Genomic DNA, 27,543 nt, shown 5'->3' with positions numbered 1-27,543 from the left:
TGAGCGAGGGGCGATTTGGCCCCGCCTCCAGAACAATCGATATATGCAAATTTGTGGATCAAAAAGCCTTCACGCCCACTTTTTCTCGGGCCAATGGGGAGCGAGGTGAAAGGTCAAAGGGAGGGGGTCAAAGGCGAAGTTACGGGGGGATAAAAGGACGGTGTTCGTCAGTCAGCAGAAGAAGGAGAACGAGAATGAGAAGGAGTCGGAACGGAGGGGACGAGTGTGGAAGTCTGGAGCCCGAAGCCTGCAGTGGCTGGAGAAGCTGAAGAGAGCCGGACGAGGGGGTGCTCGCGTCGGTGCCAGGAGCTGCACGCCCGAGGGAGGCCGGCAGCGCGACCTGGCCGAGGTGGAGACGCACACCAGGGATAATAAAGATCCTCTATACCCCGAGCATCAGCAACCCCCTCCTGTTTCCCCCCGCGCTGAGATAGTGCGACCAAGGGGGCCCCGTTCCCACCCCCTACTGGACACCGTCCACGAGGCCCGCGGGTTGCGGGGCCATCGCCGCTCCGCGTCTCATCACCAGACGGGTAGGCGCGACCCGGTCTCGGCCTCAGGCCCGCCTCATTCTTGAGGTATTTCTTTTCCTTGGTTTTGGGTATGTGTTGTCGGCGCCGTCTGTGAAGTAGAATTGTATAAGTGTTGCCGTGTGCTCGGTAGTCGGTATTAGCTCTGCACTGTGTTTTCACTTTTATATTTGCTTTTTGTGTAAATGGAAGTGTTTTCTTTTTTTTGTGTGCATTTGGTGGAATTGTATTTGTGTGCTTCCCGTGTGCCGCGAATAAATGTGCTTTATTGTTGAACTGTTCTCCCGCTTCGCTTCGTCTTTTCCCCCATTGAACCCTCATCTTGCTTCACGTAAAGGGTTGGTAGTGGGCTGAGTACGCCCGATAATTAATCGAACCGTCGAGGTCGACGATAACACCGCTCGGTTATTCTGATAGTACGGAACGGGTCGCTTAAGTGGCCCGTGTCCGAAGTCGACCTGCGGCGAGGTGCGATCGCCCGGTCTACCCTCCGCGTGGGTACTTAGGTAGGTCGAATTTGGCGAGCAACCCTATCCCACGCGGGGGCTGATTGGCTCGATCGCGGTGAGACCGAAAGGTCCACCCGTGACTGGTTCCCGGCGTTAGTCCGAGAGGGTCACGACTGGATTGTCCGTCCGGTGGGCGACGTGCCGCGATTCGAGTGACGTGGCCGTTCGCACGCCGGCGGGCGCGAAATCCTCAACAATATAAATATATAAAAACGCATCATCTCACCTTCTTCTGTACATTGTCATTCTGCAGCATTACCCAGATGTCAAATCCACATCACTGCGTCTCCTCTCGTGGGGAAGAGAAATGGCTTGAAAGTTCAGTGGGATGTTCCTCAGACGTGTCCTCATCCGCCGATCTACAGACTGAGATGCAGACAGGATGAACATATTGAGTGGATAGAGGTAAAAATGGCTACTCCTTGCTCCACTCACATTTCATCATCATCATCATCATCATCATCATCATCATCATCATCATCATCATGTGCCATACTCCATGTAGAGCATTGGTGCTGCCGAAGCAATGACTCGGCTATAATCCTGGTCGGGTCGCCATCCTGAGGGTCGGGTCGGGTTCGGGTTCCTCTTGGCCATCCTGCCAGCCCTCACTCCCATGGATCAGACCATGGAGCAAATTTGAGGGTTGCACACTATCCCCCCCCCAAAAAAGCTTTCATCACAAGTTTTGCATTTGATGTGAACGAGGAATGAACCTGTAGAATACTACATGATGACAAGCTTTCCTTTGGGCTTGCAGTGTTTGAACTATTCCTGTGCATACCTACAATGTTGGTGTATCCCTTGTGTTTGGAATGCCTCTCACAAGTAATTGAGTGTAACACAAAGTGCTCTGCGCGAGTTGTAAACCGATGGCCCAGTCATAATCACTTGAAACAAGTCTTGCGCTGAAATTGTAAAGTCCTGATGAAGGTGATAAGGGCAGTATTTTTTCATATTTGCCCACCACATAGCACCACCCGTGAAGCACGCAATACGTGGGCACCTTCACACTCTACCGCAAACTCGTGAACTCCTCTTAGTAAATAGAAACGTAATCAGATCATTCATTCACACGTCATCTCACCTTCTTCTGTACATTGTCATACTACTTTGCTCACATGTGTCCATCATCCAAATACACTGCATAATATTTTCCTCTTTCCCATGTTGTCAGTACAAGACAAAAGATACTTTCTTCAACATCATGGATGTGCGCCCTGGTCTTAAGTATGTTGTGCAGGTGGCTGCTGTGGGCATCGATCACCAGATCTTGAACAACTGGACCAGTGTGACTTACAAGCACTCATGTCCAGACAACTTAACAACTGCAGGTGCATCAAAATCATCATGTAGTATGTGTCTCATTGAGAGAAGGTGGCCATTACTACACTTGGCACGCGAAGAAAGTATGGTCTCTCTCCAGGGTTTTGGTATTAAGACCCATTCTTGTGATAACTGCATGTAGACGAGACAGCCGACTTATTGTCATCAACGAATGACGGTCTGCTCTGTGATGCAAGTTCCTCTGCTGAGAGTGATCGAGAACGGTAGTTGTGGTCGGAACTTCAATCCTTTTGGGAATCGGACCCAAAATCACACGCGGGACTATTTCGAGGACTCTCTAAGCCGGCTGTCTAAACAAGTGTATGCCATCATTTCCCACTGGATTCTGGCTTTGCCGGTCCAAGAACAGTCCTCAGTGGATTCCAAAAGGAGATTGGAGAACATGAAGTTTCCTTGAAATGGATTTGCTAATGTCGTTTAAACCTAAGTTAATGAAATAAATAATTCAAGGCATTGACTTGACATGAAAAGGTCAAAGGGCATTTGACGGTTCACATTGTACATATTTGGGTTAAAGGCGACGTTCGTGATTTGGTGATCACACATCAAACACAGAATGCTGCGTCGATGAAAAATGATTGCCATTTGAAAGGATTAAAGTCACTCTTGTGTTTTGTTTCCACACACAGCTGGAGGAACGACTCCTTGGATAGCGATTCTGATCGCCATGATTGTCACTTTGGTTTCAATACTCGCACTACTGGCACTACTGGCAGTCTGGCATAAATGGTAAAATTGCTACATTTTACTCTTTGTGAAACTTTCATTTTCAGGATAATTTCATAATCATTACTGGTCAGACTCACTGGGCTACCATGATAACCTAGAGGTTAACACACTCCACTCTGAACTGTCTATCGCCGCAGGGTTCGAATCTCGACCGAGCTATAAACTGTCACCCTGGTTGTTTTTGCACGCAGGGTGAGGAATCTATATGTGTGCCGTCCCTCGGATGGACGTTAAGCTAATTGGGGGATGTGCGGGGGCATCTTCCCAGCACTGGTGGCGTTGATGACCTGAAGGATCTTTAATGAAAAGTGGGCAAGTTATTTCCAGCATCCTGAACAAATTACAAATTCCTGCCACCGTTGGTTGAATAATAGTTTGTGCTACTGCACTCGAGCCAAATATATTCCCTGGCCAACCCCACACACACAAAATATATATATATATATATATATATATATATATATATATATAGAGGAAAAAAATTGGGGATAGTAGTAGTTCTACTAATACTAGTATGATGATGTGCTTTTCATCCCTTTCCGAGTCTAACGTGTGTGCGTGCGTGTGTGTGCGTGCGTGTGTACACGTGACTTTTCTTTGCAGGTTGCGACATGAATACAGTCCACCCACCAGAAAATGCTCAGCCTGAGGATCTCAGTGAAAATTCTCATCAAAGGCTATCAGAATTGAATTAACATACCAGCACAGTGCATACAGTGATGTACAACCTCGACATGTACCAATACAGTTTTTGTCCGTAGATGAAGCGCGTCCTGATTTGTATTGTCCTTCTGGTTTTGATCACTGGCTGGCATGTATCAGTCTACCCGCCGGATTTAATTAAATACCTGTCTCTCTACATCTTCCCATGTAGTTATACAGTACACAACAAGACGACGCCATTCTGCTCATATCAAGGCCACAGTCTTTCCATGAGGTCTTCCATCATACGTGTGATGTATTCTACTGCTGTTGAGAGGGTGTTGTTGAAGGTACCCTTGGGTCTACCTTTCTTCCTTTTACCCGGAGGACGAGGAATTATTTTACTGTATTGTTACAGGTTCTGGGTGACGCAGGGCTCACGAGGGAATCGACCTGAACAACCACGAACACTGTCTGAGGAAACTAAATCTGGTAGCGTCCCCACGCACAACTCTCGCGTTACCTTCCCGGTGATTTAGTTATCCCAGATGGGGAACCATGCTCTCGACTACCCACCTTTATCCATTTTTTTTTTCCGTATGGCTGAACTAAACCGAAGGTGGGACGTTGGCTATACTAGTGCAGCGAATCAATGGGATACAACTTCCTGTCTATTTACTATGTATGCTATGTCTAACCAATGGGGAAACATATCATCAATAAGGTTGGAAACAGTTTATAGAGATTAGAGGCATCGAATGTTTGTTTCTTTTTTAATAGTAAAAAAAATGCCCTACAGTGCATAACGGACATTATCAAACAAGTATACAGTACATGAATGTAATAAAAACACTCAAATAAGAAAGAAAACAGAAGAAAGCAAGCATGAACTAAGTATATACAGTATTTTACTGTACTCACAATTTGTGCCATGATCGATAGTGGGGACTCGTTATTCTGAGTCGGAGCTAAGAGGCTGAGGAGGTGAATGCTGCCTTAAATCAGCACCTTCAGAGTCCGGGTCAAGAACCACAAGAGGTATGCGACGAGGTGAAGGCCTTGTGCTACCTTAATGTGCTTCCTCGCACCACTGTCGAACCACTTTTAGAGCTATCCACAACAAACGTTAATGAAAATTGTTAGAGCTTGTCCTTACTTCTACAAATATCAGACACCGTTTGCTTCTTCACACCATATTCATCACACACGCAGGTAACCGATACACCAGAGTCGAACTTTGCAATAAGCTCCAATTGCGGCGTCACTCTCAGATTCACATGCTTTCTCTTTGCACCACCATCTGTAGAAGCCATGGTTCTGTTCTGTTCTGTTGTTGAATGTGGCAACTTGGCTGCCGAGTCGCTATCATTTCGTGGAAGCGCGGCTCTGCCGCTGATGCTGTGCCCCTCTTCCAGTACACTGGTACTCATTTTGCTGACTTCAGAAGGACGATAGGCTGAGTCAACCCCACCTGGTGTTAATTCAGCAGGCAACAGGGCTCAAACTCAGGACCCTCGGATCCTAAGCAAGCCGCCCTAGCCGCTAAGCAAACACCAGGCCTGTGAAGCCATGGTAAATCACTTGAACAACTGCATATGCAAATAAAACACAAAATAAACTCAATCAAAGTCAAAGACTCAACTTCGCACGATCTGACCCGGAAGATGCCCACGCGTCTCTCAGTGCCCTCCCTCGGTATAATTGCGAATTACAGGACAGCGTCCCCAAACTTTTATTTTTGTCCCATTTTTATTTTAGTCTTCTTCTTCTTCACATTATCCCTGTGTCGTAAGAGGCGAACAGGGTTGCGTCAGGAAGGGCATCCGGCGTAAAACATGTGCCAAATCACTATGCGGATCATGCGGATGATTCGCTGTGGCGACCCCTAACGGGAGCAGCCGAAGGAAGAAGAAGAAGAAGACAGACTCACCACAATCAATCCGGGGAAATTAGAGAGTAAGAGAGAAATTTTGGGGTGTAGAGTGGGCCTCTTGCTCACCCGACGCGAGCCGGCGAGCTCAAGTTGGTCCCAAAGTGGAGGGAAGGGAGGGAATGAGGTTGGTGTGTGTAGTGTGTTGTGAAAAGTGTTACATATGGAGTGTTAGTGCGAGAGGAAAGATGTGATATACGTGTCAGTCCCTCGACCAGACGGGTCAAGAGGGTAATTGTTGATAGCTCTTTATGACTCTTCGCGAGCTCTTTTGTGCATCTCAAGCAGACGAATTAGAAGCTATAAAGAGAAAGGAAAGATCGTGTAAGTCAGTATTCAGGCCATTCAGCCATTGCTCTTTCTTGGAGTCTCAGTCCAGAGGAACTTGTCTTGTTCTGACTCTCGCACCAAACAGGCAGGCAGGCAGTTGTTCTCTTCTCGGTTCTCCTGGGTGCAAGTCGGTTGTGATCTCTGGTGCACTCCGTCTTTTCTTGGCCCTGAGCAAGGCATGGCTTTGTGGTGGGGGGGGTGGGGGCAAGGGTCACGGCAGCACTCTGACCCCTGCGTGTCGCTTCCTCATTGGTTTGCACATCCCACAGCTGTTTGGAGGGTTGGTCATGCCCCTTGCGCTCACATGCAACATCCCCCATTGCTGTTCGGAAGGTTGGTCCTGGTGGCATGTTGTAGGTTACACATCCAGTGCAGGAGCTGCCTTGTAAATGGCTTTGATTGAGGGTGTTTTGTAATGTAATGTGTGTACAGTAAGGCGTGTTGCATTGTGTGCATGGGTTGCACTGTGGAAAGGTGCAGGGTAGGAGAGGTTTAAGAGGGACAGGAAAAAGGATTGAAATGGATTATTGAAGAGAGGAGTTTTTAGGAAGGTGTGTGGAAGGAGAGGTTTGAGAGGGAAAGGGCCAGAGTGATTTGGGTTGATTGAGGAGGAGGGGGATTTCAAGAAAGTGGAGAATCACATCGGGGATAGAACCGGCCAAACACACACAACACATTTCACCTGTCCCTGTTACTTGGGGAAAGGTAGCCTAGCTAAACATAATTATTATTGAGATACCCAGCTAAGCATAGGTGGATTTATGGGGGTCGTGGGGGTCTGGACCCCCGTTTTTATTTGGTGGTGGGGGGAGAGGGGCACATGTCCAAATCCCTAAAAAGGCAAAAAAATAACATTTTTATATACGTGCATGATAAAGGCTCCTGGAAGAGCTGGAGCAGAATGGAAGGGAACAAAATTACAAGGGGGAAACACCAACAGCAGAATAGAAGTGAGAGTGAGATCAAGGGGAGAGGAGAAGGACACAAGGGCATGGACAACCTGCACACAAAATGAACTGGAAGGGCACGCGGTAGAGCGCATACCTCTGCCAGGCTGAACAGTTTATGTTTTGTATCCCACGGATAGACCAGATCCGCATCCAGACCTTAACCAAAAATAAAACCGGCTTGTTGTTGTCACATACCCAACTCATCCACCAAGTTTTGCCATAATCTGTTCATAATGTTTTGAAATATCGTGTTAAACAGTCTATTCGTTTTTGGCCACTTCTCAGTTGTGAAGAATCACTTAATTCAATTCCAGAATCGGGATCCGGATCTTCACCAAAATCTGATCAACTAATCCTGGTCACACACCCGACCAGTCCACCAAGTTTCATCCGAATCCATCCATAACATTTGGGGATATTTTGTTCAGAGACAGAAAGACAGACAAACAGGGGTGAATGCATCACCTCTGGCCACTTTCGGTGGAGAAGTTAATGAAGCAAAGCAGGAAGGGGAAGGTGGGGATGAAACGGGAAAAAAATAAAACCAACCGACAACTAACAAACAAAAAGAGGTGAGGGAGATGGGGGAAATCACAATAAACATGAAGAAGGGAGTGCTTATAGGAATGGGATCATTTGGGGTGGAGAAGATCATGAGTATGGATTGGGGGGTCAGGGGGGACAACCGTTTCGAAGCCATGGAGGGAAGAATGGGATTGAACAGTCTGGGGAAATTGGTTCAATTGGTGAGAGAAAAGAGGGGAACAAATGAGTGGAAGTGAGCAGTGAATCAGAATTTTTTTGGACTTTAACAAGAAGAGAGATAGTGGCAGACAATGCTGTGCCCTGCATAAACCTGGAAGTGAAAGAGCCAAGAGGGGTTAGTGGGTGCAAGACCAAAAAGGAGGCGGTAGAATACAGAAAGGCCACCAAGAATGGCTGCAATGTAAAACCAACAAGCCTCGACACTCAGCTTCGTCGTGAGAGATCCCAAAGATTTTGAGAATTCACTATCTGAGATGAGGCCATTCGAGAAAAGGAAGGATTTCATATCAACTGAAATGATGGATTCTGAGACCTTGCTGATGATTGGAAGCAAGGTGAGAGGGCTGCAGTTAAGGGGATCCGTTTTTGCACCTTTGTATGTCGTGCAGTGATGTTGGCAGAATTCCAAACAGATGGAAGATGACCCAGCGCAAATAATCGGTTGTAAAGGGCAGGGAGGGGATGTGCAAGAGCAACAGAGGAGGTTTTTAGGACACGTGAGCTGATGCGGTCTGGTCCAGTCGCAGAGTCAAGAGTCGATGGTTGTCAGAAACCTTCTCTACCTTCTCCACCTGTGACTGCGAAGGTTGGGCCCAGAGAGCAAGCAGTTGGGGATGTGCAAGAGCAACAGAGGAGGTTTTTAGGACACGTGAGCTGATGCGGTCTGGTCCAGTCGCAGAGTCAAGAGTCGATGGTTGTCAGAAACCTTCTCTACCTTCTCCACCTGTGACTGCGAAGGTTGGGCCCAGAGAGCAAGCAGTTGGGGATGTGCAAGAGCAACAGAGGAGGTTTTTAGGACACGTGAGCTGATGCGGTCTGGTCCAGTCGCAGAGTCAAGAGTCGATGGTTGTCAGAAACCTTCTCTACCTTCTCCACCTGTGACTGCGAAGGTTGGGCCCAGAGAGCAAGCAGTTGGGGATGTGCAAGAGCAACAGAGGAGGTTTTTAGGACACGTGAGCTGATGCGGTCTGGTCCAGTCGCAGAGTCAAGAGTCGATGGTTGTCAGAAACCTTCTCTACCTTCTCCACCTGTGACTGCGAAGGTTGGGCCCAGAGAGCAAACGGTTGGGGACACAAGATTTGGAAGCAAACGCAGAATTGAGTCATTCGGCCTTCTCACGAGCGGAGTCGGCTGTGTTGCCATTTGAAAAGAGGGAAGGGATGGAAGGGGAGTGTACTCCAGAGACAGATTTGACAAGGTACCATGAGGTTTTAGAGGAGGGAGACAGGTTTGATAGTTCAGCCTTGAGGTTGGCCAAATGTTGTTTTCTGGCTTTCCTAAGAGTGGACACACATTTGTTCGAGGCTTCATGGAATTATCTAAAGTTTTCTTTCGTTGGATTTGCCTTACAGGAAGATAAGACTAGATGTTTGAAGGCAATTGCCTCAATGCAGGATTCTGTGAACCGGGGTGAGAGGATAGGTATGATAACTGCAGAAGAGATGGTATAAATATGTCCATAAGGGAAGCGAGCGTGTGTGGAAGGATTTCCAGGCCAGTGTTAATATCAGGAGAGGTGGAATTGAAGGACCAGTCTTGAGTCCCTTCCAGCGAGCTTCAGTGAAGTGCCAGAATCTACGGCACTCCAGCTATAGTCAGAGAGATGTTGACTCTCACAATCACATGATCACATTAACCTTTGGGGGCAGAAGAGGAACAGGAGACTCATGGATAATATCTTTAGGAAACTTCGTTATTACCATGTCCGAAAGGGAGGATTGGGATTACCATGTCCTTTGGGAGAAATCAGGGTTGGAAAGCTCACTGATTGAGTGAGTTTCCCCATGTTTGCGTATCACACTTGATTTTGTGGAACTATATGAGCAGCGTTTGAATAACTACACGATTGTATTGATTGCTGTTCTCATTCTACAATGGGTGTTCAAAACGTCATTGTAACGAGTTACGAGGATACATCATGTAAGGATACATCTTCAACATGTAAGGATACATGTTCAATTACAAGGGCACTCGACAGAGTGCATACCTCCACCATGTAATGCAAGATCCACGAGAACATATTGGGCCCCAACACTTTTTTTTGAGATATCAAGCTGTGTATCGTTTTTGGCCCCATCCCTCCATTAGTGGGGCAACCTAGCATAACAATTGTGCATTTTGTGAGGAAAGCACCAAATTTGGCACACTAGTAGCTTATCATATTATGAACAGATTTGGATATTGGGCCATCTCAAATTCAACCGCTGATGGCTGTGGCAGCCATTTTTCACTGCCATCAAAAATTTTGAGATGGCCCAATATCCAAATCTGTTCATAATATGATAGGCTACTCGTGTGCCAAATTTGGTGCTTTCCTCACAAAATGCACAATTGTTATGCTATATTTAGCTAAGTTGCCCCACCAGATGGTGAAGTATCACTTTAAAAATTAAATAATGATCACATCCAGATCCTGATTCAGATCTTCACCAAAATCGAATCAATTCGTCCTTGTCAAACTCCAAACGTGTCCACCAAGTTTCATCCTAATCCGTCTACAACTTTTTTTTTGAGATATCCTGCACATCGACAGACAGACAGACAGACAAAGAGGGGATGAAAACATCACCTCCTTCACCTCCGTTGTTTGTTTGTTTGTTTTTTTTAGCAAGTTTTGCATTAGGTGGTTTGCCATTTCCTTCCGAGCGGTAGTTTTGGCGGGAATTCTGAATTTGTTCAGGGTGCCGGCGATAACTCTTTCGATAACTTGGGAATCGCGCTCCGTGCTGAGACGAGAACCTCTCCAATTGGAGCACAGGACGTGCTCAGGTGCTGTGCGACGGTGCACGACAGGTGGCGCTGTGCGAGCACGGCGAAACGTTCGCGCGTTTCGAGAGGCGGATTCGATGAACAGCAGCGCCGTACTCGGACCTCTGTTGGAAGCGCTTTCATGACACCTTTAGAAATGTTTGTATTGAACAAGGAATAAACATTTTAAACATGTTGCACGTGCGGAGAGGTCGGTGAAGATGTGAAAGGTAATTATATATTTTTTTTGTTATTTATTTATTTATTATTTTCAGCGCAGACTTGGAGAGTTTTGAGACGGAGAAGCGATGGAAAGATCGTGCAGAACCAGGGGCTAAAGAACACGTGGCCCTGGCGAACCTGACCGGCCTCGCTGCCTGCGAGTCCGCGATTGGTGGGATTCGGGATTCCGGGGGGTGTGGCCGTCGCAATGACTCCGCCCACAATTCGCCGATTGGGTAAATCGGCGAATTGGAGGCGGAGGGAATCAGGCCGGAAGCTCCGCCCCGTCTATCCCGATTGGCCGAAGGATCGGGCCGAGGGGGCGTGGTTACGGCAGCGCCTCGCTCAATCATCGTGGAATCCCGCGGAGTCGGATGGAAGACGGAGAAAGCTGAAAGATCGGAGCGATCTTGATGTTATTTGGAACCCGCGGTGGATGTGATCACAGCTGATCTCCGCCCTTTTGGAATTGACTGAGACAAGGGGACCGACGAAGACCTCGAGACCCATCGGTCTAACTTTTTGGAGGGAAAAACCTGGTCATCCGGACTTGAGCTTTTGACGATCCGGTCCATAACCCGTGCTGCCCAAGCTCGTGAACTCGGACAAGCGAAGTTTATATATACATATACATATATATATTTATTTACTTCAACTCTTTTTCCACCCCAACTTCGGTTTTGCCCCTCCCCCAACTCCCCCAACCCCCCCCCCCAATTCCCTTTCCATGTGGTCTTGCAGCAAAAACTCCGGGACTGAGCCGGCGTGGGACACGGACAGACAAATCCAAAGTTGAAACATATTGACGGATCAAGAAGACCCCGACATTCCCGCGAGCCCGCGGGTTCAAGCCCCCTGAACGGCTCGCGCTATGAGGGTTCCCCGTCGGCTCCCCGAGCCCCGGCTGCACGTTTGTTGGTCCAACTCGCCCTCCGCGGGATTCCCACTCGCCCCGATCTGCTGTCTGCTCGCATCGCTCGTCCTACTCGCGTCTGGACCCGGTGGGTCGACGGCCGAGCATTTCGTGGTCTTCTGGAACAGCAGCAATGCCAGGTATGTCAATCTCATCCGGATGGTGTCTCCTGTGATATAATGGTCCACAAACTGTGATGGTCTGTTCTTACCGAGTGACGACCCTGCATTGGTCTCCTGTAGTTCAAATCCTGCATTGGTCTCCTGTAGTTCAAATCCTGCATTGGTCTCCTGCACTCCGCCAGGAGGTTCCCCCCTTCTCCCTGTTCATCCTCCTCATTCTGCGAGGTTTCCATTTTAAGTGTGTGTGTGTGTGTGTGTGTGTGTGTGTGTGTGTGTGTGTGTGTGTGTGTGTGTGTGTGTGTGTGTGTGTGTGTGTGTGTGTGTGTGTGTGTGTGTGTGTGTGTGTGTGTGTGTGTGTGTGTGTGTGTGTGTGTGTGTGTGTGTGTGTGCACGCGCACTTGGCTGCCTTTTAACTTTTGTACTTTACCCGATTTGTAATTGTATTGTTTTAATTCTTGCTTCCTGGTCTTCTATATCTATAATTGTATTTCCAGCTCTTGCTATTAATGTTTAATAATAATTGCATATGATATGATGACGTCATTGGTTTAATGCTGCTCGAACATCCTCACCATTCCTCCAATCTCCATGACTTTGCGAAGGTGGTTTTACCACGACCCCTTCATATCCGCTAATACGATTCTCTGTGCTTTACATCGAGATAAACGTCACAGGCAACAGGTCTTGATGTAGTTTATCTGTTTTATCAGTTTTTCACCCTTTTGGACAATTCATTTCCAACTGTTATCTGGACCGACTGTCTCCAAGGGCACCGTGGTCCATTTGTACACCTCATGTCAGAGATTCCTTTCAAGTGCACCCCCCCCCACCTGGTCATCTAGCAACACGATACTGCTGATATGTCTGCTTTGTTATAATCTACTGTCATCGTCCAAGATAGCTCGGCCGAGGGTTGAGGGACACTGCGTGTGTATACAAGTCGAATCTTTCAACTCTTATTGACTCTAATAATTTGTATTCACCTCTTGAACACCTTGCACACCTGATTCAGTGATGCCTGGTGTTGGCTTAATGGTTTAGGGTGGTGGGTTTTGGATCCTAGGCTTCTGAGTTCAAATTCCGCTTAGCTGTTGAATTAATACCAGGTGGGGTTGACTCTGCCTGTCATCCTTCCGAGGTCGGCAAAATGAGTATCAGCATGCTGGTGTCCTGTGTCGGAGTGGCGACCCGTCCAGGATTGTGCCCAATAGCCAAGGAGACTGCTGAGGCAGCACCAACGCTTTGCACAGAGTATGGTCCCAATCTCCTCCTCCTCCTCCTCCACAGTGGTGTGATGGTCAGACCGTCCGTTCTGAGTCTGGGAAGTCGGTGGTTCAAATCCTGGACGAGGCGTATCAAATAATTTAATAAAGCTGCTTCCTTGCTTGCTGCTCGGCATTTAAGAAGGATGGACCACGGAGAAGTAACCATTGGTTGACAAACATAGCACAGGCTTTGATGGGTTTAATGACTTCCTCCTGCAACGAAAGTTCCTTGTTGGGGATGTCATGTTATTAATTTAATTAATCCTCATATTTCTGTATTCTTTCCTCCACTCATGGATCTGATTTGGTTTCATATACATATATACATATATACAGAACCACTAAACAACATGCTTGATGTCTTGGATTTTTCTTTGTCAACTCGACTGATCTATCCTGGAATCGTTCTTTTCTCACCTTTACCTTTCCTTTGCTGAAACCTTCACATCTGTTGAATCCGATTGTCGTACTGCAACACCGACTGCACGGATATTCAGCACTTCTTGCGTGACGTCATCTCATTCTACCGTGTGTTCACGACTCCCTGATGATCCCCATCAATTGGTCTGGATTTGTCAGCACACACTTTCAAATACCCGTTGATCAATTATTTTGTTTTTTTTCCCCCCCTATTTCTAACTCGTTTCTGTAAAATTGGCAATCTCTCCCCCTGGTTTACTGCTCCGATTTGCATTCTCTCGAAACAACGTCGCAAATACTCACACGGGCGTCGACAATCAATGTATACAAAAAAAATAAAAAATTAATAATAATGAGAGAATGCGGCAAATCTCAGTCACCTGCGAACTGGCTCGCTTTCAAAACGTCCCTGGCCCGTTAAACGACTGGTTTCTCAAGGTAGAGGTTTTGTGTTTTCAATGCCTCGATTTCAAAACGATTCGTGCGATACCCTGGCTTTGTTTTCGATCATTGATAAAACTTTTCAAAACTACTTGCAAAACTAAAACTTGCACCTATCGTATCGCGACCACGAATTAAACAACTTACTTCTGCCTTTCACGAGGAGACATTGAGCATTCTTGTTGAACCTGGCAGACGTACCCCGCCTGGTTCCCTTACTTTCATCGCCATTTAACACTTTTTCTTACCTCTTCATCAAGATGTGTCCAGTCGATCATTGATAACTGAGAAGACAACTTCTTTACTGGAGGCGGTTCCGTCAAACCGTGACCTTTGACTTTTTCCCCCAAATTTCAATTCTCTCTCGTCTTGGAATGAAACTAATTGAATGCACAATCGCATTATATATCTCAAGGGTGAAGAAGATGAGAACCAGGGCTGTTTCAGTCGCAGAGTGGTTAATGCATGGAATAGTTTCCCCGGACTTGTAGTGGCGGTGGAGGGTTTGCGGATAGGTTTAAATAGATAGGTACCTGGATGTATTATCGACGAGGCGTGTGATCACACTGGGGTTGGTGCAGTGCAGGCATGATGCGCCAAATGGCCTTCTCCTTCCCTAAAGTTCCTTGTGTGTGTTTGTGCACATACAGTTCTTTCAAATTCTCATCTTGAAGAAACCTTCAGTGGATAGAAACAAACTTTGAAATTGCACAACTGTTTCTCTTTCAATTCCAAGATTTTTCGAATGTGATGATTTCCATCGAGCTCCTGGAATACCTGCACCGTGATTCTCTTTTGGAACTTTTCAAATAGTTAAACGACACTAAGACTGCCTATCTGAAAGTACAAGGTGGACCAACGATAAGCTCGAATCTTCATACTTGAACTTGATTAGCTGCTTTTGGTACAGTTGACTCATAATATCTTACTTGACAGGTATCAGTTCCGTTTTTGTATCTCTGAATGGTTTTGGTCTCATCATAACTGCTGTAAACGTTGTTGGCTCCTCATCAGACCTAGTTCACGTATCTGTGTGTCCCCAATGGTCTGTTCTTCGTTCGCTTTTGTTTTCTCATTATCTGCGTCCATTTGGTAAAATTTTAATACCTGTTTAAGTTGTTACGCTAATGATACCAATTGCACGATTACGGCAACAATGAGGATCCTAATTCCCATTCGCAGCGCGGCAAACCAATGATAGAAAGGACAAGGACGAGCTGGGACATTCAACAAAAGGGGATTTATTTACAATGGGGGAAATGGAAGCACACAAAGAGCAGAGTATTCCGAATAAGAAATGCAATGTACAATGAGCAAAAGAAAGCACTTACATGATTCTACTTGAAGACAGGGCTCACACACACACACACACACACACACACACACACACACACACACACACACACCCAAAATAACTAGACCCCATGGGTCTATCTCGGTCAAGCCGGGCCGGGGTACCTGTCCGCTTCGTGCGGCCACACCGACTCCGAACCACTGGTGGGACTCGAACCCACGACCCAAAGTCCACGGCTTAGGATCCTGGCTGCTTGACTCCTAGACCTCCCCTCCAAAGGACTGCAGACCGCTCCAACCACGACCACGACCGTCTACACAACCCTCTGCAGATGCCACGATCACACGGTCTCCCAAAAAACTGGTCCAGACCAAGCCAATCTCCGACCGTCTGCCGCAATCGCCACGATCCTCCGAACTGACGTTCTCTCGTCTTTCTTGAGGAAGGAGGGGCTTCTTCTCCCCGCCACACCTCATGATTGGATGGTGGGTTGTCAGGCAACTCGTGGCAGCCTCCCGATTGGCTGGGGCATGCGTGGAGTGCTCGCCCGCCGCTCATTAGCTGGAGGAAACTCTCTCTGCCCCTCCTCGGAGCGGAGCTTCGACCCGAGGCGAAGAAGGCTCCGCCCACGTCCTCAACAAAAAACACGTGCGTAATGGCGACCGGTCGAGTGTGGGAAGGTGGTGTTGTTGTAGTGGATGTAGTAGTAGTAGTAGCTGTAGTTGTTGTTGGTGGTGAAGAAATCCTAACTGTAAAATAATTTCGCAACGCACGTACACTTAATCACCCATTAAACATAGGACGGGACCCTACCTAGAAACACATACTTACCGATATAACTGATCTATAGGACCTGGATGTTGAGTGCTCATGGCTGCCAGATTCGTAACAATACATCGGTCATTGGCACCTCATCGGTTTTGAAAATGCTTAATGTCCAAATTGCGAAACTTGGGGATCAGCACATGATGTCTTCTCCCACGGCTTCAAGTACACATGTTGTTTTCATCACATCAGTTGTTTGATCCAAAGTGATGAATTCGTGATGGCACAAATTTATCACTTTGGATTGAACTTTTGTTGTTTCTTTTTTTTGTATAATGTTGCGTATTGTTAAAATCTATCTTTTCTTCCATTGACACAAAATTCCCCGAATCGGCTCATGCAAAAACCTGAGGTGTCCTGAACCTTTGGTTAATGCTCAAATGAAGTCACGCTTGGATTACTCTTACTCCTTCCTCTTTTCTCCAGCCATTGCAACTCATTCGGAATATGGCGGCCCAGGTTCGCAGTAAATTTGGGTACATCACGACAATCCTATGCCTGGTGTTGGCTTAATGGTTCAGGTGGTGGGCGAGGGATCTGAGGATCCTGAGGATCCTGAGGTCAAATCCTACTCAGCTGTTGAATTAATACCAGGTGGGGTTGACTCTGCCTATCATCCTTCCGAGGTCGGCAAAATGAATACCAGCATGCTGGTATCCTGTGTCGGAGTGGTGAAGCGTCCAGTATCGTGCCCAATAACCAAGGAGACTGCTTAAGGCCCTGTCACACCTTGACGATTTTGCCAGCGATGCCGACGTATGAAAAATTTGTCTAAAACGCTGGCACACGTCGAATACGTTATAGGTAAGTTTTGTATACGTTAAGCGCATGCTGGCATACGTCGTAGTACGCCAAGCTCGTCGACAAATTTTCCATGCTTGAAATTTTTTGACGTATGCCAACGTATGACTCAGACGTTCCGCATACGCTGGCCATATGTTGTAGGCACGTTACGCGATTGTTGAGACACGTCAAAACACGTCGAGGTAATGTTTGGTGTCAGTGTTCCAGACTCCATGGTTTTTTTGGGGGGGTGGGGGGGTTTCTTTTCTTCAGAATGACGGTGATGTTGACACTTCGATTTCTAGTGCGGTTATAATATAATATAATTAATAGGCTGCCGCTCAACGATTTAAATCATAATCGCACTAGAAATCGAAGTGTCAACATCACTGTCATGCCGAAGAGAGAAAAAAAACCATGGAGTCTGGAACACTGACGGGTTCCTCCTGTGTGAAGCCCATTTTTATATACCAATTCCCCTAAACGCTGCCAATACCCCATTATACGGTAGCTGTAAGTTAGTAACACGTTCAGTAAGTTCTGTGGTCATCCGGAAGACGTCAAATACGTCTACATACGTCAATATGTGTTAGAGATACGTTACACATAGGTTCAAAGCACGTTACTCATAGGTTAGAAATAAGTTTCGGGAACGCTAACCATTTCCTCAACGTGTTTCGACTTATGAGTAACTTACAAGTAACATGTGCCGACGTGTGTCAATGATCGCATAACGTGCCTACAACACGTTACTCATCGGTTAGAAATAAGTTTCAGGTACGCTAACCATTACCTCGACGTGTTTCGACTTATGAGTAACTTACAAGTAACATGTGTCGACGTATGTCAACGATCGCATAACGTGCCTACAACTTATGGCCAGCATATGCGAAGCGTGTGCGTCATACGCTGGAGGACGTCGAAAAATTTTCAACATGCTGAAAATTTGTCCACGTACTCAGCGTACTACAACGTATGCCAGCGTGGTTCAGCGTGCTCTTAACATATACAAAACTTGCCCATGACATATTCGACGTGCGCCAGCGTATTCGGCAAATTTTTCATACGTCGGCATACGCTGGCTATAACGTCAAAGTGTGACAGCGGCTTGACACTTCGATGTCCAGTGCGGTTATGATTTGAATCGTCGAGCCGCAGCCTTTTAATAGGCTACGCCACGTGATCGTCAGTGATACGCTGCCGCGCGTGATGCATAAGTTAGACTATCGTTGGACATAGGTTGTGAACGCCGACAACACGCTCAGCATTCGTTGATATAAGTTATCGAAACGTTCTGTGTACGTTACTAATACGTTATGCATACATCCAACTCGTTATGAATACGTCCAAAACTGGAAAAAAAAAACATCAATAGTTCAGCGTACGCCAGCGTTTTACATACATTTTGATACCTTGCCATACGCTGGCTAAAACGTCAAGGTGTGACAACCCCTTTAGGCAGCACCAACGCTCTGCACATAGTATGGTCCCAATGGATGGATGGACTACAATCCTCAAGACATTTCACTGGTTCAAAGTAGACCGATGTATAAATATTGAAATATTGCTGATAACCTTTTCTTCAATCAATAGCACACTGGTTCCTTCCTGCCTCTGTTTCTAACCAAAGTTCACCTTGCATCCCATGAATACAGCTACTGCCTACACCAAAGGTAATCTCCTGATAGATCAATACTTCAGAATTTGAAATCAACAGGATGTTCATCAAGTTATGTTAGTTAACCACCATAGGAAGCAAGGAGAAGCTGACATTTCATGTTAACCCACCCACCCCCTTCCCCCGATGAAGGGTTTATGCCTGGAACCCCAGCTTCTCCTTGCTGCCAACAGCAGTTAGCGTACTTCAATCAATGCTGTGATTTCATTTCAGTAGTTGTTCTATCTGTCCATCGATGTTAGCTCTCACCAGAAAGACTAGGTCCTCATTCTTCATGTAACCTCCTGGTATTTCCTCGTGATCGGATGAAGACTTTTGTGAATTGAGTAATCGATATCCCCTCGCTTTTTGAAAAAAAAAAAAAAAAAACGGGGTCGGGGGTGGGTGGGGAGGGGGGTGAGTATTATAACCGGCTCTGCCTGTTTGTCTATCCGTCATGCTATCTTCTAAACGGTTGCACAGAAATTCACTTAACTTGGTAGTTATGATAACCACATGGCACAAAGGTGCAAGAGTAGTATCATTATTGGGCCAACCCCTGCGGCGGGGTTAAAAGGTCAAATATCAAAAAACGCAATTGTGGGCACATTTTTCAACATTTTAAAAAAATTTTTATATATTTTTTAATGTAACTTCGTATATGCAATCAACATTGAGGGATGAAACTTGGTGTTGGCTTTGTGGTTAAGGTGGCTGGCTTCAGGTCTTCGGGTTGGCAAAATGAGTACCAGTGCACTGATAAAGGGGGCATTCCATTAGTGGCACAGCCGCACCCCCAAAAAATGATTCAGCCAAGTAGCCACAGGCTGCGTACAGATATATAAAAAAATGAAACATGTTTAAAAAAAAAAAAACACATTGCAGATGACCCTCAGTTCATTCCTCAAGGGGGGGGAGGGGGTGACTTGGGGTCACAGGGATCAAAACCTTTTGTCATCTTTCAACTTTGCTTAAGGTGGGAAGCGTGGGGATTTGTGATGGCGTGCCATCAACTTCGCTCTAGTTGGATTTGCTCTTAAACAGTGGAATCGAGAATAATTTGTTTTATGTACAAAATCAAGGCTCATGGAAGAACAAGATGCAAGAGGGCAAAAAAAAAAAATGTTCCATTTAAGCCCTTTTCAACATGATGAACACAATGATGGTTCCAAGGCTGTGATGACATCATCAGTTATGAAATGCGTCTTTGGAGGGGTGTTACATTAGCTTAAGGTGAAATTTACCTCAAAACTATATGATTATTTCCTTTGTGAAGATTAATCGGATGAATTGTTTGAAACGTAAAAGCATATTGCTCGTCGCTTGGTCTTGGCGTAGTGGTGAGGGTGGCTGGCTTGGGATCTTGGGGTCCTGAGTTTGAGCCCCGTTTTCCACTGAATTAAGCATGAGTCACATTTGCTCTACGGCGAGGATGCGGTGTCCGTACCCCCCCCCCTGAATTGACAGAAACGTGCGGCGGCCGCAGAGTTTCCGAGGTGGCCTCAGGGTGGCCCTACACTGTATGGCTATCTTTTACAGGCCGTAGGGGTCTCCGTGGAATTAAAGCGTGGAGTTATAACATTTTTTCATTTCTAGGTTGGCCGTAGCAATTTGACAAGCCATAGCCATGACGTAGATGTGTTCCACGTCGACCGTACAAAGGGCGTACGGTGGGCTTGCCTTATTCGTGCGTTTTCCGTAGGCTCTTCTCAATGAAAAATGAATTTTGCCAACCCCCAAAAAATTACGGCGGCCGCACTATTTCCACGTTCGCCTTAGGGCCCCCCCTTGCAGGCACCTTGAGGCTACCTTGCGTCTGCCTTGAAAATTCTATGGCCGCCGCAGGGACGCCCTAAGGTCACCGTGCGACATCAAATCAAAGACCATATGGTACCCCCACTTTTTCGGTCTCCACAATTTCTAAATAACCCGTGCGGAGACCTGAAAAATAAAAACATATGCGACTGCTACATTGTGTGACCGTGGAAATACTGCGGCCGCCCTATAATTGCTAGTGGCCGTAGATTTTTTTAGACCCTACGGCCGCCGAGCCAAATGTGACTGAAGCATTAACACCGGGTAGGGTTGACCCAGCATGTCATCCTTCCGAGGTCGGCGCAATGAGTACCAGTGTATTGGTATATAGGCACAGCATCAGCGGCATAGTCACGCCCCAACAAAATGATAGCGACCCTGCAGCCAAGCTGCCATACGCAAAAAGAAGAAGCTGTTCATTTAAGGGAACCAGAAATAACCTGTGTAATATCTTTCACATGGTGGATATGCAATGTTAAAAACATTGCACTACTTTGTTAAACGATGAAGGAAACAATTTCCCAGCGCTGCACAAACAAAGCACAATATGATTGATATTTCAAGAATTATGCAAGAAAAGTGCTGAATCAACAGTGAAACAACCCTGGTGTTGGCTTAGCGGTTCAGGTGGTGGCTTGGGATCCTAGGGTCCTAAGTTTGAGCCCCGTTTGCCGCTGAATTATCACCAGGGGGTTGACTCGGCTTGTCATCCTTCCGAGGTCGATGAAATGAGCATCAGATTACTGCTAATAAGGGCACTGCATCAGCGGCACAGCCGCGCCCCTAATCAATGATGCATCAGCCAAAACGGCAGCACACGAAGGGAATGGTGAAATGATTCTTCACCTTGGCACACTCTTGTTATTTAGGTTGTTTACGTTGTCGGGGAGGGCTACTCGAGCAGTGGTCATCAGCAACCTCAAATCGTTGGCCACGTGTAGTTTTGGATTTGTCATTATTTGGTCGAACTGGTGACGTCGGCTTGTGTGTTTGAACCTGTATTATCTAAATCATCTCATTCTCCCATTCCCTTTTTTTTTTTCCTCGTCATTGTGTAAACTTTTATTTTGTTTAGGCCAAAAATGGGATGTGAAGCAGATGAAGGGAAGACGGGAGCCGAAGCAGCATGATACGTGGCACATTCAACTTCTGTCCGTACCACCCAGTGTGAGATTTATAAACCTACCGCCAAAGCAGCCGTGCCAGCCGTGCCTCTCCGGCCCGTGCATAAGCTTCTATATCCAAACACTGCCAGGCTTTGGATGCCACGGCACATTGATTAGCCTCACGATTAAGTGCAAAACACAAAGCTCGACACCCACAGGGTGCAAAAACATTGATGTCGGGAACATTCTACCCTCACAATACTCTGCCAGCCCTCAATCACCCACAACTATAAACCTTCCTCTTGTGAACGGACGAATGACTTTTAGTGGGAATTATTTGGACAAAAACGCCAATACTCATGGGGTTATGTCTGTTTGTCTTATTTTCAAGTTGAAACCAGTAACTTGAAATTTTGCTCGTTTCGCTTCCCTTCTCACTCGGGATGTAAGGATCGGTGTTTGTAAAATGGGTGCTTTCGGACAGAGTGTGAGGATGTCATTGGGAAGTGGGTATCCGTGTGTACGGGCGCATTAGGCAAACGTCATGCAATCGTGCTGTAACGAGTGCCATTTATTGGGCGCCTCTGGCACTAACGCAAGACATTATCTCACACCCCTCCTGGCGTCGCACACTTTCCTGTAAAGACGCGTCATAAACTTGTTGTGCGAGTGATGGAATGGGAGAGCGACTTTTAGATGCATCTTGAATTTAAAGCCACTTTTATAGCCCAACTGCGGAATCATTAGACTATATAGTTAATCTCTGCGTGAGCTTAAAATTAAGATGGTGACAACTATTTTACAGCTCGCTAAGTAAGTAGGATGAGGAGGGTTGGCCTGCTCGGATTAAAGGGAATTGATATGCATAACGTGAGCAAGTCTAAATCAGGTGACAAATTATGGGAATGGGGTCGCAGTACTGCTTTCCAGAGAGAGAGAGAGAGAGAGAGAGAGCCCTAACCTATAATCGTGACGTTGGAAGTGTCTGGTGTTGTAACTGCCCGCTTTCAACATACAAGGCGTGTATTGCATTTCGGCATACGGTGGAGGTTATGGAGGTGGCCTTGCACCTCTTGGGTGCCCCACAAGCAACTCCACGGGGTAGTGCAGCGGTGGATTCAAATGGCCTGGGTAAGGTCTCCATTTCCTGCTGGGATAAAATGAGTCAGGCAAGACAAAATTATTTTCAAAGAACTTTTAAAAACTCCTCTCAAAGATTGAAGGATGATGTAGTTTCAAAGTTTGTCGAAAGACCAAGCTGGAAACAGACGGCAAAGTTCGAATTGATGTGCAATAGCAACATCTTAATAAAATTGAGAATTGTAATACGAATTGAATGTAATTAAATGTTTCAAGATGAACATAAATGATAATCCAGAAATTTATCCAACAGCGTTGGATTTGAATTTTTTTCTGTGATGGTTGAAATGCCATAGCGACAATTTCCTGATTACCGCTTGGAAGAGCAATGGCAAACCATCCAAAGTATTCTTTGCTCAGAGTTTTCTTCGGCAGTGCCGACACCGTGAAAGATCAAAATCGTGAACCTCATCGGCAAGGTCCTGAGCAAGACCATGGTTTAACCTTTTGAGTTTTTGTTCGTTTAACTTTTGCCGATGGTTTCATCAGCTTTGTGTTTCATCACGATAGCTCATAAGAACCTGAGTCGCTCACCTTTTATTGACGTATACAGAGGACTGTGGGTGTTAGGGTGGTGGGCTTGGGATCCTCGGATCCTGAGTTCAAATCCCACTCATCTGTTGAATTAATACCAGGTGGGGTTGACTTTGCCTGCCATTCCTGCGAGGTCGGCAAAATGAGTGCCAGCTTGCTGGTATCCTGTGTCGGAGTGGCGACCCGTCCAGGATTGTGCCCAATAGCAAAGGAGACTGCTTGGGCAGAATCAACGCTCTGCACAGAGTATGGTCCCGATGGATGGATGGATGGATGGATGGATGGTGGGTGCGTGCATACATACGTATGCAGTAATAATTGATACTTTTGTGATAGTGTTGATTGTAAGAAAAAAAAGGAGCCTCTGCAGGCAAGCTCCTTTTATCTCCCATTCCAGTGTTGTGAGGTCAACATACGTGCTCATCAGCACATGAGAAGCTGATAAACCAGTTCATAGATGCAATGCTAAGCCATTTCCCCACGGGCTTTGTTGCATCGTACACTCCGTGTTCTTCGTGTTACTTCAAATTGAAACGGCATGCAACTGCTGAAGGTGAACGTGTTAGAGATGAAACGTCACAGTTCAAAGTCTCACTTATTTTTGTGCAGTACTTTCAGGTATACGATGCTTTTGCTAGTTTTTTTTTTTGCTTTACCCACTGGTGCGATTATATGCACCTGGCTTATCGTTGTGTTCCTTAAGGTTGCTGCCAACTTGCAAGATCACCGCAGGATCAACCCAGTTCCTCAAATTAGCTCTCGCTTTGACACACCCCCCATTTGCACGAAAGCCTTTATTGTGAGCACGGCCCAATTTCCCCAGCTGAGGAAACATCCAAGTTGGCTTTCTGTTTCACGCAGTGCTTCGTTGTTCAGAAAGCAGCAGGGAAGGTACATGTGGGCCATAGTCTTCCTGCTACAGATAAAAACATGGTGCAATTTATTTATTTTTGCTGGAATGCCAAAGTATTATCAATTTATTCTCGGTTCATCTCGCTGCTGGCATGAGCCGTATAATTTAATGATTAATTCTTCATGCATTAAATTAAATAACCTTAGTGCTGTTTTCTCCAAAGGTGCATCCAAAAGTCCAAGACCTTCCGAAATTGAATATCAAGGCATGGCGTGTGTGTGTGTGTGTGTGTGTGTGTGTGTGTGTGTGTGTGTGTGTGTGTGTGTGTGTGTGTGTGTGTGTGTGTGTGTGTGTGTGTGTGTGTGTGTGTGTGTGTGTGTGTGTGTGTGTGTGTGTGTGTGTAACCTTGTCGCTTCTCATACTTGGCATGTGTTTTTGAATTCTGCTTCTGAAGGTTTTGGCTCATTTGTGTGGAAGATTACCATTTTCATTTGGGATTATATAATTTGAATATTTATGACATGTAAATGATAGTTCGGCGTTGTGTATATATATATATATATATATATATATATATATATATATATATATATATATATATATATATATATATATATATATATATATATATATATATATATATGTGTGTGTGTGTGTACCTAGGTTCCTTAAGATTATGGTAATGAAATATTGATTGTATAGTTTTCTTCGTTACGTGATACGATCTCGACTATGTTGAGCTCCTCTTTCAATATGCTACAGCTTGACGGCATAATAATTATGATTTAATCCATCCATTTGTCACAGAAAGTCATTGTCATTGTCGTCCAGTACTGCCAAGTTATGATTCGATAACACCCATTTATTGAAACAAAAAGTTTCTATATATATATATATATATATATATATATATATATATATATATATATATATATATATATATATATATATATATATATATATATATATATATATATATATGAAGAAATGTTGTAGCGACATCTTTTAAACACTCGTCCTTCTTATCCACTCGTATGGAAACCCCCCTTTCTATTTTTTATCCACAATTGTCTATCCAGCCACCGGTGTGTTGTGCATCGTTGGAGTAAAGTAAGTATAACCGGTTTTTTTTTTTTAATGTACGTGTGTGTTATTTAGATTTTTGATTTTTATTTACGTGTGCGAAGATATTTTTTTTTGAAGTGTGTCCCTTCATATTTTTATTATTATTATTTTTGTTATTTTGATGCAGTTGATGGAAGTACCAGTTATTTGGTCAAATCGAGGGAATAGTATTCAACCCGTCGCATTAAAAAAAAACAAAATCTACGTAGCTTGAAGACATGATGACCCGCCTGGAAACTTCTTGATGACAACTTTTTGTGTTTCTTTGCGAAGGATGAAAATTTTTCTGACATGGCTTTTAACTTCCTGACTTTAAGCTTGCTCCAGCCATGCATTGTCGATCTGGAGTCTGCTCTACCACGAACGAGGCTTGACAGGTTGGGCCAGCATTGCAGCGTTCCTTCCTCAGGCAGGGTGGAATGAAGAATCGAAGCTGGCACAGCATCGTAAACCCACGTGCTTCCACTGCACCCTCAATCCCCTGTGGGCTTTCTCTGCTGGGTATACCAGTTTAACTGGGATGCCGGATTAGCTCTGAAAGTGTGGGTTTATTGGAAACCTGAGTATTCCGCTTTTACCGCAGCGCATCCGTCCACCTGTGCTGGCATTCGTGAGGCTGGAAGATTTGGAATGTGATGTCTTATTTTTATATATAGAGTGCGCCCCTTGGAACAGCAAATAATATGACAGCTGGAACAGAGTAAAGAGGTAATGAGAAGCAGATGCCGAAAATGGCGACAGATAAAACCAGTCTATTTAAACAGCTCTGAAAAGAGTCACAATTCACAGTGGAGGTAAATTTGAGCATGGATGGAGCGATTAGGAACTTATTCCGGAGTTACAAAGGTTGTACATAAGCTTCAGACTCAAATCCGTTGCTACCTTTTTAGCCCGACAATGAGTCTGGTCTTTAGGCAGCCGGCAAAGCTCTTTGCTTGCGTGGGGAATTAAATTGGTCTGTACTGGAAAGAAAGCTCCTTCAATGCGTCTCTTCAAAGTCTTTATCGTCTTTAGAACATGCTTTCATATGTCAATAATGCAGTTAACAATTGGTGCACTCCAGAAAGTGAAGCTTTTGTTCATTGTTGATTAAATTGCTGCTGTTTTCTCAGGTGAGAGCATTCCAATAGTAGCTGCACTGCAGTGTATTTTGGAGTTCTGTAGTAATTATGAAGTACGATACTATAGTTTTATTGAAGTGTAATTATCTGCCACGACACTGGTAAATTGGAAAAAAGAAAGTTGAGTTGGACTTCCTTTCTACTATACTATATTCTGTGAAAATAGCAACCACTTCACCACACTACACATACAGATCACTACAGTACCACTTTATACTTTTGTTAACGATAATATCATTATAGTCTTACTTCACCTCAATACGGTGTTTAAAAATTTTTTTAACCGCTTAAAACATTCCCAGGCACCCCACCACACACACCCGCATCCCACCACCCACCACACACACCCGCATCCCACCACCCACCACCCACACCCAGTACTCTTTCTCTTTCTGTCCAGTGGTTTAACTGTGCATATAAGACAAGCCCAAGTATATATATATATATATATATATATATATATATATATATATATATATATATATATATATATATATATATATATATATATATATATATATATATATATATATATACATACACGAGGTGTGTTCAAAAAGTATCCAACCTTAATTTTTAGTCCGTAAACAAATGAAGCTAGGGAGGCGTGGTTTGGTGCATGTATGTAGGCGATCCTAATCCGTATGCGTGAATATTTTCCCGCCTGCAGAAGCAGTCAGTCGCCGACAGACCGCCGATGAGTGAGGAAGTGTAAGTGAGCGCCGTCGGATTTTCGTTTTTGACAAAATGACGGATCACTGTGGTCTCATCGCCAGTGATCACTGTGTTGAAGAAGTTGGGATCGCTGTTCACAGTCTCCAGCATGTCCTGTGCCATCTCCAAATGGAGTTGCTTCTGCTCGATCATTAGCAGCTTTGGCACGAACTTCGCTGAGATTCTCCTTCAGCCCAAATCCTCAGTCACAATGGAATGAACGGATCCAATGCTGACGCCCGCCTCGTCTGCAAGTTCTCTGATCGTGATTCGACGATCCTGCATCAGCAGGGTCCCCACTTGGTCAATGACGATCTCATTTCGGGATGTTGAGGACCTACCAGAATGTGCTTCACTTTCCACTGATGTGCGACCATCTTTGAAGCGGTTGTACCACTCTTTTATCTGTGTGGTGCCCATTGCTTCGTTCCCAAAGGCCTGTTGAATCTTACAGATCGTTTCCACTTGGGAATCGCCAAGCTTTACACAAAATTTGATGCAGTAGCGTTGTTCAAGTTTTTCTGTCATTTTGTCAAAAACGAAAATCCGACGGCGCTCACTTACACTTCCTCACTCATCGGCGGTCTGTCGGCAACTGACAGCTTCTGCAGGTGGGAAAATATTCACGCATACGGATTAGGATCGCCTACATACGTGCACCAAAGCACACCTCCCTAGCTTCATTTGTTTACGCACTAAAAATTAAGGTTGGA

At 45.4% G+C, this 27,543-nt stretch overlaps 2 protein-coding genes across 7 annotated transcripts in view; both read left to right on the top strand.

Annotated features, from left to right (window-relative positions):
- Window positions 1-3,974, top strand: part of LOC147017558 (interleukin-11 receptor subunit alpha-like) — a 65,104-nt gene extending 61,130 nt beyond the window's left edge. For all 4 annotated transcript variants that reach the window (XM_085847254.1, XM_085847256.1, XM_085847253.1 and 1 more), the window contains 4 exons: window positions 1,293-1,444; window positions 2,217-2,373; window positions 3,016-3,115; window positions 3,719-3,974. In XM_085847254.1, the coding sequence (XP_085703380.1) occupies window positions 1,293-1,444; window positions 2,217-2,373; window positions 3,016-3,115; window positions 3,719-3,764 (455 nt within the window). In that variant the 3' untranslated portion in view covers window positions 3,765-3,974. The remainder of the gene's footprint in view (window positions 1-1,292; window positions 1,445-2,216; window positions 2,374-3,015; window positions 3,116-3,718) is intronic.
- A 7,069-nt stretch (window positions 3,975-11,043) lies between these two features.
- LOC147017557 (ephrin-A2-like) overlaps window positions 11,044-27,543 on the top strand; it is a 114,208-nt gene continuing 97,708 nt past the window's right edge. Inside the window, exon 1 of one of the 3 annotated variants that reach the window (XM_085847252.1) lies at window positions 11,044-11,755. In XM_085847252.1, the coding sequence (XP_085703378.1) occupies window positions 11,574-11,755 (182 nt within the window). In that variant the 5' untranslated portion in view covers window positions 11,044-11,573. Of the gene's footprint in view, window positions 11,756-23,312; window positions 23,909-27,543 lie in introns of those variants that run through there. The other 2 variants (XM_085847251.1, XM_085847250.1) reach the window with 2 other exon arrangements.

The sequence above is a fragment of the Eptatretus burgeri genome, chromosome 11 (genome assembly GCF_056783735.1).
Source record: "Eptatretus burgeri isolate ZD-2024b chromosome 11, Ebu_testis_v1, whole genome shotgun sequence".
NCBI lineage: Eukaryota > Metazoa > Chordata > Myxini > Myxiniformes > Myxinidae > Eptatretus > Eptatretus burgeri.
This window is presented reverse-complemented; position numbering and strand designations above follow the sequence as displayed.